General features: G+C 55.6%; 2 protein-coding genes across 3 annotated transcripts; one reads left to right on the top strand and one right to left on the bottom strand.

Moving 5' to 3' along the window:
• Positions 1-2,250: 2,250 nt before the first annotated feature.
• On the top strand, positions 2,251-6,595 carry SYNC (syncoilin, intermediate filament protein). The gene is made up of 4 exons (XM_065744643.1): positions 2,251-2,395; positions 3,369-4,806; positions 5,738-5,862; positions 6,460-6,595. The coding sequence occupies exons 1-4, from the start codon at positions 2,352-2,354 to the stop codon at positions 6,521-6,523; spliced, it is 1,671 nt and encodes a 556-aa protein (XP_065600715.1). The 5' UTR covers positions 2,251-2,351; the 3' UTR covers positions 6,524-6,595.
• Positions 6,596-7,844: 1,249 nt separating this feature from the next.
• RBBP4 (RB binding protein 4, chromatin remodeling factor) lies at positions 7,845-13,542 on the bottom strand. Of its 2 annotated transcripts, none has more exons than XM_065744668.1 (12): positions 13,462-13,542; positions 12,832-12,979; positions 12,087-12,232; positions 11,614-11,787; positions 11,328-11,443; positions 11,019-11,179; positions 10,768-10,894; positions 10,582-10,659; positions 9,396-9,472; positions 9,233-9,290; positions 9,016-9,126; positions 7,845-8,334 (listed from the first exon to the last, which is right to left on the bottom strand). In XM_065744668.1, exons 1-12 carry the CDS (start codon positions 13,475-13,477, stop codon positions 8,269-8,271), a joined length of 1,278 nt encoding a protein of 425 aa, XP_065600740.1. In that variant the 5' UTR covers positions 13,478-13,542; the 3' UTR covers positions 7,845-8,268. The 2 variants fall into 2 exon arrangements, with proteins under 2 accessions (XP_065600740.1, XP_065600741.1); XM_065744669.1 differs by having other exon boundaries at positions 12,832-12,976.
• Between the last annotated feature and the right edge of the window lie 29 nt (positions 13,543-13,571).

Genomic DNA, 13,571 nt, shown 5'->3' with positions numbered 1-13,571 from the left:
AGTGAGACAGAGAGATGCAATGGGGCAGCAGCTCAGAGCACTGCCTGTCCCCACCACCTGCAGCCCCTCGGCAGCCACCAGAGCTCATGGGTTTGGTTCTCTCGGCCTTTTTGCTGCCCAGATCATCTGGAGGTGGTGGGACAGATCCATGCCCAGAGCCAGGCACCCTCTGGCTCCACGGGCACAGCCTCGTGACTCACTGATCCTGCAGTGCCTGTGGGCAGTGGAGAAAAGGTCCTGGCACTGCCTCCAGCCCCACTGTGCCCCAGCAGTGCCATCCCCCACCCCAATGCACTCCTGGGCTGTCCTGGCACCAGATAAGCAGGAGCTGCTGGTGCCTGCAGCCCAGGGCAGGGCCCGGCCCCGCTGCCGTGAGCTGCCAAGGTCCCCACAGAGCTGCGAGGACGGCGCCTTTGGGCTGCAGCTTTCATCTCTGCCCCAGCCCCAGCTGTGTCTGTGCCCACGCTGCCCTCCTCCTCCTCCTCCTCTGTCCCGCCAGTGACCTTGCACAGACCCTGAGCATCCTTATCTGGGACTTCTGAGGTCTGAGGCAGCTGCAGCATTTCAGCAGCGGGAACGGGGTGAGCCCCAGCACTGCGACGTGGCCACGGCCCTCATCCCATGCTGGCTCCCACTGCAGCGTCCCTGTGGTGGTGTCTCAGCTCCCAGCTGGGGAAACTGAGGCAGGAGCAGGGCAGGTGCCCTCCAGCCACCGCCGGGACACCGCAGCAGGCGCTGCACCTCACCGAGTTCCAGCAGCTGGAATATTTCCCTGCGGATATGTTCCTGCCCTCTCTTTGCCCTGTTTGCTGGAGCAAAGTCCAGGACAGCTCGTGCACGGACAGAGCCGTGCCGGGTCTGACACCCGAGCCGTGCGTTGCCTGGTTATATCCACAAAACAGCCGCGCCGATCCTCTTACCGGGAACAGCTGAGCACAGCCCCCACCCCCCGGGTACCGCAGCAGGGTTCGTGCACGCCTGACCCGCAGCTCCCTGCGCTTGGCAGATGAGATGGAGATGTATATTTATCCGCACAACTTTGCCGAATGGACAGCATTCCTCTCGCGGTGACTCAAAAGCCTCAGCACAAAGAGAGGCGCTCCGTGGAAAAAAAAAAGGTGCATTGAGCTGAAAAAAGCAACAGGGTCAGAAAAAAAAAAGCAAACACCCAAATCCTCCCTTTCCTTTTAAAGCTCTGCTCCCCCACCAGCGCGTGCAGGCAGGCCAGGAGGAGGCACGAGCAGTTGTTTCAAAGCAGGCAGCGAGCAAGGTGACGGCGGCGGTGATGTGGGGATGGGGATGGGGATGGGGATGGGGATGGGGACGGGGACGGGGACGGGGATGGGGATGGGGACAGAGATGGGTGGCATTTGGGGATGTTGCAAGCGGTGCTGCGCATTGCTGGGCGGTTTCGGGGCACGTAAGCTGGCGACTTCCTGAGCTGTGAGCACTGACTTCCTGAGCGGGCACGGCCAGGGCGGAGGTAGGGGGAATTTTGCTTAAACTTTGCTTTTATCAGTTGCTTCTGCCCTTCTACTCCTCCAGCCCTGAGCTGGGGGCTGCCAGGGCCAGATCCCAGCAGCCACACCGCACCCCTGAGCTGCAATGTGTGTCAAATACACAGCGGATGTAAATAGATGCTGATAGCATTGCCCCAAAGGGAGGGGTTAGGATGCTGCGGGCTGGGGGACCGGGGCGGTGGGCAGAGGGTGGAAGCCCCCAGCCCCTGTCAGTGCCAGGTGCTGCAATGCCACCATTCCATCCCCAAAGGGAGAGCAGAAAGGAGGTATGGACACAGAGAGCAAAGTGGGGGCTGTGCTCTGCGGGTACCAGGGCGTCTGCAGGGACTGCCTTGGGCACATATGGCCCCCCCAGGGCGCTGGAATCCATGTGCTCCATGCACAGGATGAGGCCACACCAAATCCCAGCCATGTTCTGTGTCCTCACCGTGCCCCTTCCTGCCACCACCGCAGGGTGCACACCCCCACCCAGGGACGCCGGTGTCCCCATCACAGCCCGTGCCCTGCGCAGCACACAGCAGGATTGGGCTGGAGGCTGCAAAAAGGGGCACCCTCAGCAAATCAATCCTGCATGGGAAGACCCTCGGTGCGATGGGGGCTCTGGCGATGCTGCAGGGCTGCAGTCAGCCTGAAGGTTTCACTGCCAGGGATGCAGGCATGGCCCTCCCCGCCCTCCTCCTCCTTCTCCTCCTCCTCCTCCTCCTCCTCCTCCTCCCGGGGCGGAGGGCGGCAGCACCCGCAGCTGGCGCTGCAGTGGGTGAAGCGGCTGCCGGGGGAGTCTGATTTCCAGCGCCGTGTATTAATAACCCCCACGCGCCCCATGCTAAGCCCATGTGCAGCGCAGTGCAGGGGGCACCGGGCTCCGGGAGAGCAAGGTACGAGCCGGCCCTTGGGGAGGAGTGGGGGGAGAGGGGCCGGGAGGTGTGGGGTCGGGCCCTCCAAAGGGGCGAGGGGGGGAGGTTCAGCTCCCGGGGAGCATCGCGGGCACACAGAGAGGGGCAGAAGGGGCGGGGGGGGCACAGCCCGTGGGCGCAGAGCAGTCGCTAAGTTTGATAAATCACTGCCGGCAGCAAAAGGGGGGGGGGGGGGGGGGAAGGCTGCTTTCCCCGCACAATCCCTCCCCACCTTTGCCCGCACTCCCCAGCTCCGGCGGTTGGGTCCGCGGCCGCGATGTGTCAGCGCTGCAGAAAACTGCCTTATTAGGAGAGAAAGGACCGGTGAAAATCAGTGCTTTCCGTAAAGCCGTTGGGGCGAGCCGGGGGCCGCTGGGTGCCAGCCTGCACTCATTCCTTCGGGGATGACGAGACGTGAGCTCAGGGAGGCGAGAGCATCCCCCACCGCCCCCGCTGCGGGACAAAGCCCCCCAGCCCCAGCGCCGTGCGCTGCCCCCAAACTGCGCGTGGGGAACGTGAGATGGGAGCGCTTTGTCGTGGCGGTGCCCGGTGCTCAGCCAGGAGTAACAGCGGGCTCGGATGACACGGCAAAGGGAGCGGCCGCGGTGCTGCGCTCCGTCCCCAGGCAGTGCCGAGCCCGCTGCGCCCGGCAGCGCATTCCGGTGCCGTGAGGTTATGGCACAGAGCTGCGAAGCGGGGGCACGGAGCTGGGGATGTCTCACCGCGCTCCGCGGTGCCACGCTCCCATCGCAGCTGCGATCCGTGCAGCATTACAGGGACGTGGGAACTGCTGCTGGGTTTCGGTGCTCTCTGTCACTGTCACTTTAGAATGGCTTTGCTCCTTTGTTCTGGCCCATGATGACACCAAAAGCTTGGGCCCAAGCTGTGCTCGGGGCAGGCAGCGAGGGCTGAGTCCTGTCCCATTGCCTGCTGATGTGTCCCTTCTCCTCCACAGGGACCTGATGGCAGAGCCAGAGTCCCCTCCAGAACCGCTGCCGGATGAAGCAGGAGCAGCCCCAGCCCAACACCCCGGGGCTCCGTGCAGCCCAACAGACCCAGGGCCGGGGCTGGGGGCTGCTCCTGCTCCAGGCACCCGCGGGGAGCTGCAGGAAGGTGTTGGGGACACGGCCTTGAACCTCACCATGACGGGGGCACTGCCGGGGGAGGAGACGGCCGGGACAGGGGCCCCACTGCGGCTGGATGGGGCAGAAACCCCACTGGATGCAGAAACAGATGGACAGATCCTTCTGGACGTGGATGCTGGTGGGACAGGGATCCCACTGGATGTGGATGGGGCAGGAATCCCATTGGAAGTGGAAGATGAAGAAGGGATCCCTCTGAATGTGGATGCTGGTGGAACGGGGACACTTCTGGATGCTGACGGAGCAGGACTCCCGCTGGATGTGGAAGCAGAAGGATTAGGGATCCTGCTGGATATGGACGCCGCTGTGGCAGGACTCCTGCTGGATATGGATGGGGCAGGAATCCCACTGCATGTGGATGGGGCGGAGATCCCGCTGGACGCAGCCGGGGCAGGAATCCCATCGGCCATGGACACCGACGGGGGAGGGGTCCCGCCAGGCGCAGCGGGGACGGGGGTCCCGCAGGACGTGGACGCGGAGGGGGCGGGCACCCCGCAGGCTGCGGAGGGCGCGGAGCGGCCGTGCCTCAGCCTGGAGGAGCTGGGGGAGTACTTCCAGGAGTGCATCGAGGCGGTGGAGCAGCTGGAGAAGGAGCGCGACGCGCTGATCGAGGAGCTGACACAGCTCCGCGAGCCGGCGCTGCAGGACATCCGCCATGCCCACCAGGAGATCCAGGCCGCCTGCCGGCTGCTGGCCAAGGTGGAGCTGGAGCGGGACAACCTGAGGGACGAGATCCGTCAGATCAAGCAGAAGCTCTTCAAGGTGACCAAGGAGTGCGTGGCCTGCCAGTACCAGCTGGAGAGCCGCCGCCACGACCTCTCGCAGCACGCGGCGTACCGGGACGAGCTGGAGAACCAGGCTGGGCGGCTGTCGGGGGAGCTGAGCCGCCTGCGGGAGAGCTGCGAGAAGGAGAAGGAGGCCCTGAGGCAGCGCCTGGAGGCCCCGCCGTGCCGCCAGGACCAGCAGTACCTGCAGGAGAGCCGGCGGCTGTCGGCAGAGTTTGAGAGCTTGGTGATGCGGAGCCGCCGCGGGCTGGAGGAGCACTACGAACCGCAGCTGCTGCGGCTGCTGGAGAGGCGCGAGGCGGGGACACGGGCGCTGCAGGAGCTGCAGGGAGAGGTGCAGGGCATGAAGGATGCCCTGCGGCCCCTGCAGGGGGAGGTGAGCCGGCTGCGGCTGCAGAACCGGAGCCTGGAGGAGCAGATCGTGCTGGTGAAGCAGAAGCGCAACGAAGAGGTCGGGCAGTACAGGGTACGTGCGAGGGGGTCCCATTCTGCGGGGACTGCCAACGTGGATGGCAGAGGTTGGGTTCGTAGGGCCCGGGGGAGCAGGGAGAGTGGGGAGGTGGCATTTCTCTGCGGGTTCTGTTGGAGGTGCGTTTCTCTCTGAGGATTTGATCTGTGCCTCTGGAGGAGCCCCAGCTGAAGCTCAGTGACTCAGCAGTGCTGTGCCCTGCTGGGATGCTCAGTGTGCAGCCCACTGTGCAGAATGAGCTTTGGGAAGGGCTCTACGTGAGCTCAGCAGGCTCTGCCTCCAGCCAGCAACGTGCAGAGGTGCTGAGGAGCCCCGGGGACAGAGAGGAGGTGCAGTGCTGCACCGTCCTCACTGCTGCACGTTGGATGAAGCTGAGCTCAGGTGCTGGAACAGAGCCGTGGGGCCCCGCCAGGCCTCCCCCACGGCACCTCACGCAGGGAGAAAGTGCAATTCAATATCCACAAGAGCCCATTTGGCAGGGCAGCCCCACCATCCATCTCCAGCATTCCCAGCCGTCATCGCCACTGCCCACGGCCAACATCGTCCCCACGGGCACTGCTCTGCCCACAGCCAGCATCCTGCAGGCACTGCTGTGCTGCAGCACTGTGAGCAGGACCCTCCCTGGCTGCTGCACGGCTGCTCAGGGCCCCACCTCGCTCAGACCCCCGCTGTGCCTCCCCATCCCCTTTTCCCCATTCCCTTGTATATCTTCTTAAGTATTTTAGATTCATACAGTGCTGACAGCTTTTCAGACGCACACCCAGCAGTGTGAGGGACAAACCCCACCAGGGGGAAGGTGAAGCACAACTGCACGGCAGCCCCTGGCTCCTGACTTGGTAGGGGAGCAGGTTTTCTGCAGGGGTTTCTTAAGACCACCACCATGGAGCAGGGCTGTGCCCCAGATAACCAGGTTCTGTCTTCACCCCAGGAGCAGGTGGAGGAGCTGGAGGACAGGCTGAAGGAGCTGAAGAACAGCGTCCAGCTCCAGCAGCGCAAGAACCAGGAGCTGGAGGAGCTGCGGAGCAGCCTGCACCACGAGCTGTCCATCTACAAGTCAGTGTCAGTTCCACACTGCTGTCCTGTCCAGGCACGGGCTGCAGTGGTAGTGCTGTGGAAACTGCAGAGCCTTTGCCATGCAGCCGTGTCATGGAAATTTCTGCACGGAGCAGGGGCTGCCTTCCAAGGGACAGGCACAGCAACTTGCACAAATATCCACTATTTCCTTAGGAACAGGGGCAGGGAGCTGGGATCTCAGTTTGAGAAGCACTGCTGCAGATGGCCTTTAGCAGAGGGATCAACCTTCTGCTTCTAAACCCGCACTGCTGCTTTCACTCAGGGCTCCTCTACCGTAATTTAGAGCCCCAGAGCACGTCCACGAGTGAAACTCCTCGGGTCCTCTGGGGAGGTGGGAGCCTGGCGAGGTGCTGGCAGAGCTGCCCCCTCCCGTGGCAGAGCAATCACGGCCGTGACCTCGCAGGGCTCACAGCAGCAGCAGCCACGTTCCCTGCCGTGGAAGCAGCCGTGCTCTGTGCACTCTGCACTTTTAGCATTACCTGATGGCTTTTCCTTCACACTGGGAAAAGATTCTATTCTTTTCATCAGTTTGTGTTTCATGTATTCTGTATCCTCATTCACTTTCTACCCACGCAGGGGCTGCTTAGAAATCTACGGCCACCTCTGCAAATCAGAAGAGAAACCAGACCAGGAATGTTAGAGCTGAGACCTCCCCACCCCAGAGCTGGGGGGGAACCCACGGGGACGGCTCCTCGCTGCTCTGTGCTGCCTGAAGTGGATCTCCCACTCAACTGCTTTTCCACACGAGCGGAGCTGACGGTGCTCGCGCGAACAGCGGACACGGCTGAGGAATTACACGTGTGTGATTGCTGTGCTGGGACAGCTCCTGTCCTGACACAGCACGAGGAGTGCTGGGAAGCCAGCGTTACGGGGCGGGTGCTGAGGTTTGCACACAGGTTTTCCTTTTGTAGTTCCAGTGGTGTCTGCTGTACTGCCATGCGCTCCACTGAGGGCCACAGAAACCCAAGTCTGTGGATAAAAGTTTCCACTTTATATAGTCTCACACTGAAAATAAAGGTTGGAGTTTAAGGATCTTTTTATTTCTCAAAGCTGTGTGTCAAAGCAAGGGGCCTCGAGGCCCCCACTGAACAAAATGTGGACTACACCCCAAACCCACCCACGTGGTGCTGTGTGAGGGCTGCAGGCAGAGCCACAGTTCAGAGAGCAGCACAGTGCAGGAGGAAGGCACAGGGCAGCCCTGAGCTCTGAGGCACACAGAGCAAGAAGCAAGACGAGAGGAGGCAGCCCTGGAGAGGCACACACGGCAAAGCCACTGTGCACAGCAGCACTGCTCCCTCCCAGCACACACACCCAGGCAGGCTCCTCTTCCTGCTCACTTTCTCTGCCTCCTCAAGAGATGCAGCTCACCCTCATGAAAACAGTGAACACGGAATGAAAACATCAGCACAAAATCTCACAGCCACGCAGCGCATACGTAGAAAAAATTTATTCCATCCGAAGCACTTACACGTGGTGTCGTGAGGAACACGGGGAGGAGCAGTGCTGGTGGAGGACGGGCAGGGATGCGTGCTGCCAGCTCCCACACGCCCTCTGCCTCCTCTGCACCAGCTGCCAATGCTGCTGTAGCTCACCGGGCATCCCATCTGCTGGTAAAAACAGACACCTCGACAACTTTGTGGCCCCAAGATTTAAAAACCATTTCACAGAAAGGAAAGAAAGATGTGAAAACACAGCTCAAGAAACACACAATAGAACAAGATGCATGGAAGGCAGGAACAGCTGATGCATCCAAACCACCATCTCTGGTGGATGGGAGGACAGGGGAAGGACAGAAGGAAGAACTGAAAACCCAGAACTACCAGGAAACACAAAGGGAAGAATAGAAAGAAACGTGACTTCAGAATCAGCAAGTCTCCTTCTGTATCTGCAGAGGCAGAAAAGCCATGCAGGTACGGATTTACTAAAGCAATCCCAACATTTCTGAGCTGTACTGGAGGACAAGACCTTCCACATTTCTGAACTGCCACTGGATTAACACTTGTATCATCTCTGCTGGCTCAAGCAGCCTCTGGCAGCTCTGCAGATCTAACTCTTGTTTAAATTAGGCAAAAGCCCGCAGCTGTAGCAAGCTAAAGACAGAAGAACAACAACCAAAAAGTTCGCCCTGCGTGAGGGAGGCAGCGAAAATGGGACAGACACAAGAGGCTGCTGCAGGAAATCTGAGTGAGGGGCTGCAGCACAGCACCAGCTGAGCTGGACTAACAGCCCTTAGGGAGCACTGCCTGGGATAAAAAGCACTGCTGATGGTTTCTACGGGAAGATGGCTGAACACAAAGTCTACGTGTGTCTCAAAACCAGTGTTAAGTCAGTATCAGGGCTGAGAGGGAGGAGAAGGAAAGGACTAGAAACTGGAAGGGTTGTCATCTAAGATCCCTGGCCCTCCGGATCCACGCTGCCTTCCGGGTCTTCATCGTTGTAGATGTTCTCTGCCTGCAAATCAGAAGCAGAGGAGCTGAAGAAGCACTGAGCATCGCATTCAGCACGACACCGTGTGCCAGAGCATTTCAAAAAGTCCTGGCAGATTCTCATCTGAGATGTGTCCCCTGTCCCCTGAAGCTTTTTATCACGAAAGCTGCAATGCAGACTATCCTTTGTTCTGAACATTTCAGAAGTACTGCTACTGCAGCTCATGGGCATCTGACTTAGAGCAGAGACCACAGCAGGGCTTCTTGTAATGAAGACTACTGTGCATACATTTAATAGCTCCTTCACTTTGCAGCACCACTGGTAACTGAAGCAGCACTTCCCTCCTGTCCACCACCACGCTGCCCCTCTGCAGGTGGGTGCACTGCCCTCAGGTTGGACAGTTTTCTCTTGGTTTTTTTACCTATTTTCTTTCAAACATAGATGGGAAAATGTCACTTCTACTCCATACAGCAGTACTCACTTTCTTTCTCACTATTAAACTCAGAGAAATACAAAACAGCTCCTAAGTGTCTGTGAGCCCTTGTTTCTACCAAATCTAAAACACATCCCACTGTCCATTTGAGATTTAGGCAGCACTAAAAGCCAGTCATTCTGAGACCTGTAAATAAAGCAGGAATGCTGTGATTCAGGCAATTCAACACTCTCTCTTATCAACCACTTCCTGCACTCTCCCAAACAACTTACCATTTGCCAGACTTGCATGATATTGTCTTCTGATACAGAACAGATAACCCAGGGTTCATTGGGATTCCAGGAGAAGTCAGATATCTTTGCAGTGTGACCACCATGAATAAACTAGTAGTGAAAGAAAAAGAGGGGGGGAAAGGAGGTAACATTTCCAAATCTATGCTGCAGAGATGAGTAATAGGACCAAACAATCAATGGGGATCAGAATTCTTACCAAGAGCTCTGGGGGCCCATCCTCAGCGTCCTCGGGGGACTGCTCTTCTCCAATTTTACTTTAAAAAAAAAATAATGAACAATGGTGGGTTTTGTTGCTGCTGTTGATGACACAGTTCATCAGTATTGCTTCACGAGGACAACCTGAGTGGTTTGGGATTTACCTCAGGTCCCAGACGTTTAGCCGGCGGTCGGTGCCACTGGAGGCCAATATAGTTTCATTGTGGGGGGACCACTGAACCTACAGACAAAAAAGCATTTGGAAATGAAGTTAGTTTGAAGAACACATCACGTGGCAGACCTTCCCAACATTCAGCCTGTGTTTTATATTAGAAAAGCTTCATGACAACTCACATCACTATCACCTTGAAATGAAAATACTCCCACCAACAACATCCTAAGGTAGCAAGGAGTTCTGTGTATGTGCTAACAATATCTGAGCATCAGAAGGTCCCACGTGTAACCTCCCTAACAGAGACCACACATTACAGAGTATAAACAACCCTGAGGACTATTAGCTGCTCCTGAAGAGAGCTGCACGAATATAAACCCTGGATGCCTGAAATGGGAGGTATGGCTTTCACACGAAAAGAAATCACTGTAACTAAAGCTTAACTGCCCAAAAGCTCTCATTTTCTGTGACTGCTGGAGAGAAATCTCCCCAAAACATCCCCCTTAATAGGACCACAGGATTAGAAAACAAGGCAATTCTTCACTCTAGCCTGACATTTCAAGACTGTGAGCATAATTGTGTTTAGAGGTGCCTAGTCTTTAAGAAGCAATCCTTCAACATAAAAACCCTTCCACATATTTTTGTTCTGACTAGTGCCTGAGCTGGAGATGGAAATGTTGTATCTGCTAAGCACATGCTACCAATGATGTGAACTTTCTATATTTACACCAGCAAAATTAGCAATCATTTTGTCACAGGATGGTCCCCTTTAGTGGCTGCCATCTCAAGCCCTCCTGCAGGACCAAGCTGAGAAGATGAAAAAACACTGCAGCCATTTCGCCGTGCCTTGCTGCTTCAAATCTGCTGCCATGAATAATTCACATGTACTGTGTACTGCTTGTATTTCACTCATTTTACCCACTGTGGGTAAAGCTCTCAACCATTTCCTTATTACATTCTGCCCCTGGCTTTCTGGACACTCTTATCTGCACTGGAATTCCCCTAGAAAGCTCTGCAACAATACACCAGAAAATTATAAGCAGATGAGAGAGAGGAATGAGGTTTTAAGCACAAGTACACTTCATGAAAACACAGTGGAAATGACTACTCTTCATTTTCCCAGCTAGCTAAGCAGAACTAAGCTTAAGTGCAGAGAAGATGCAGACATGTTGTTATACCTGAAATATTTCATCTTTATGTGATTCAAAGGAGTGCAACTTCAGCTTTAGGTTCCTCAAGTCCCATAACGCAACAGTCTGTCAAGGAAAGAAAAACATTTTCTTCTGAGGTAACCAATGTAACACATCCACTGCTACACACATCAGAAGCTAAACAAAAACACTCCAAATTCAACAAAACCAAACCTTATCAGCTGATCCTGTAGCCAGGATAAACTCGCTATAGGGGTTGAAAGAGAGGCAGTTGACTTCAGCTGTGTGAGCATCCACAGAATGGCTGGGCTTGGAGGTGTTGTTTGACCGAGTATCCCAGCTGGAAGGAGAAGGAACACACCTGGAATAAAGGCTCACATCCCACCTTACTGCCAGCCTAGGGGGGAGCTGGGAAGGCAAAATGACCTGAGGTGTTCAGCCCCTAAAGAAAGCACCCCACATACATCATGAGCTTCTGATCATCAGCAACAGATCCAAAAAGAGACTCGTGCAGCAGGTGCCAGGAGACATCTTCCACTACGGCTGTGTGCCCCGTGAAGATGGTCTTTGCATCCACCACTTTACCTTCTTTTGGAACAGCACTTATATCCCACAAGCAAATGGTCTTTAAAAAAAATAAACAAAAATTGTATCTTTAGACAGAAATTCCCCACCTCCATCCTCTCAAACAGAGGGGATGTTTTTCATTTCTGACCTTTTCTCGAGGGACACGAAGTGCAGATGGCACCCCAGCTATATTTAAAAGCACTCACATGATCATCAGAAGCACTAAGCAAATGCCCACTCAGGTTTGGGTTCCATGACAGCCCATAGCCTTCTTTCTGGTGCCCACGGAGACGCAGATCAGGGTTACACTCTCCAGAAGGGTCTGTAAAACAGCACTGTAAGAACTCCAGTGCCCAGTATCACTTCCAGAGCATCATGGATTAAAGTGACATGGTATGTAACCCCCAAAAGCTTCCTACTTCAGTCTTAAGAAAAGGCTGTCACGGATACTTCAATACCTCTGAAGCATAAAAACAACAAAGCTCCAGATACCTGGTTTAGAAGGATGTTTGGTGTAATCAAAGACAAGGACATCACTGGATGGAGTCTTTGTAGCAATGATGCATGGGTTCTGTGGCATGTAACGTGCTCTGTTCACTTCCCCCTCATGATTTATCTTGATTTCTATTTCAATTTTTCCACTAACAGACCCAAAGCCTCCAAACTCTGGAAAAGAAAAATAATAATTTAATAGTTGTAAATAATTACAGCCATTTTCATATCAAGACAGAAAGACACAGAGTCAATTACTGGTTAAAAAAAAAACAAACAAAAAAAACCTAATAATAACTCTAAGAAGCACAAAGATCAAAATTCAAATTGCATAATCCAGGCTTCTGGCAAGAAGAAAAGCTAAGATTAGACAGTCAAGAACTTGTACCACATAGAAAGATTGATTCAACCATTAAGAAGTGGAGGAAAAACACTGTTCAAGTTCCACCTGAGTGACATCTTTGGTTCCTTACCTCCTTTCTCACTGTCATAGTGTGAGGCATCAAACTGAGCATCATCATTAGGCAGCTGCACACTTGCTATCACGAGATGATTTTGTTCATCTGAAGTATGAGTGCCCAGGACCAACCGGTGAATGCTGAAATCCTTGCCCTCGGGTCTGCAGGAGAGGAAATTTAGATGAGAAACAAATACTGAGCTAAATACAATATCTTTTGATGACAGCTTCCAACACCAATAATATCCTTAGAAGTGACCATTGCTCTCCTGCTCTGGCACAGTATTTTCTTCCTCCAGAGGAATCACTCCTCCCAACTCAAGATCTGAGATTAAAATTCTTGCAGCATAACAGCACCTTCCTCTGAATAATGCCACCAGTCCCCATGTCTCCATGGCCTCACCAGAACGTGGTTTGAGACATGTGAACATTCTTTGGAAGCAGAATGTTGAGGAAGCTTAGGACAAAGGAGTGCTTAAACTGAAGTGATATTTAGATGACTTTTTTGGGGGGAAGAAGGGCTGTGCATTTCAAAAAGGAGAACAAAACTGTAAGGAAAGTGTCAAAATCAAATATGTGAGACGTTTTCTGGTGATGACAGCACTTTTCCCAAATGAACAGGGTAGACCCAGCTTGCTGATAGCAAGGCAAGAATAAAAAAAAGCAACTGAGGTGAGAAGGAATCACACAGTGCCTTAATTCTACAACAGCAAAGAGCAGATTTAGCACGTACCCTGCTCTAAAGGAAGGGACAGCCTCACCTTGTCACATCAGGAAGCCACTGAGCAGTCAGGCTGGGCCACTCCAGAGCGTGGGTCATTACCAAGTCATACAAGAAGGGAGTGTTCTTTTTCCATATTTTATACTCCTCGTTGATCACGCGTTCTTCCACTGCGTCATCGAAGGCTGCTGAAGTGTTTTTTTGAAACAAATGCGGGACGTGAGCCCTCCCAACACGCTCACAACACCCGCACGGAGCTGCGGGTGGGCGCCGAATGACGGGGGACCGCCGCACGCAGCAGTCCGTCACCGCACAGCACCGACCCCACGGCACGCGCAGCCCCGGCTCTGCTCCACTGGCAGCCGCCCCGCGCAGCGTCAGCGGAGCCGCCCATGGCAGCCGGGCCCGGTAACCCGCGCCCCCTCCCCACCCCCCGCGCCCCCCCCCCACCCCCCGCGCTCAGCCCCAGGCCGCATGCGCAGGGCCCGGTCCCGCGGGCCCCACGTGACGCCCGTTACCCCCCGCCCGCAGCGCGGCCCGCACAGCGCCCCCTGCCGGAGCCGCCCCCGCGAGCTCTCCTCACGATGGATGGGGGGGGGGGAGCGAGGCCTAGCGCGTCTCGGTGCGCTGAGAGAACGCCGCGCCGCCGGGCCCGCGCCGCGAGGCCTACCTTCCTTGTCCGCCATGGCGGGGAGGGGGAACGGGGCGGCGGAACCGGGCTGGGCTGCGCGAGGCGGGCACCGCTGCTCCGCTGCTCCGCTCCTCTCCGGCCGCGGCTCT

Source organism: Cyrtonyx montezumae, unplaced genomic scaffold (genome assembly GCF_038088225.1).
Source record: "Cyrtonyx montezumae isolate F1298 unplaced genomic scaffold, pur_monq_1.0 scaffold_31, whole genome shotgun sequence".
NCBI lineage: Eukaryota > Metazoa > Chordata > Aves > Galliformes > Odontophoridae > Cyrtonyx > Cyrtonyx montezumae.
The sequence above is the reverse complement of the archived record's forward strand: the minus strand, read 5'-3'. Positions and strand labels throughout refer to the sequence as shown.

Coding starts and splice junctions, on each gene's coding strand:
- RBBP4 (XM_065744668.1), bottom strand. Junction 11,788..12,086: donor CTATGACAGTGAGAAAGGAG/GTAAGGAACCAA, acceptor TTTCTTTTCCAG/AGTTTGGAGGCTTTGGGTCT. Junction 8,335..9,015: donor TCATGCAAGTCTGGCAAATG/GTAAGTTGTTTG, acceptor TCTGATTTGCAG/GCAGAGAACATCTACAACGA.
- SYNC (XM_065744643.1), top strand. CDS start 2,352: ATGTGCAGCGCAGTGCAGGGGGCACCGGGCTCCGGGAGAGCAAG. Junction 2,396..3,368: donor CCGGGCTCCGGGAGAGCAAG/GTACGAGCCGGC, acceptor TCTCCTCCACAG/GGACCTGATGGCAGAGCCAG. Junction 4,807..5,737: donor AAGAGGTCGGGCAGTACAGG/GTACGTGCGAGG, acceptor TCTTCACCCCAG/GAGCAGGTGGAGGAGCTGGA.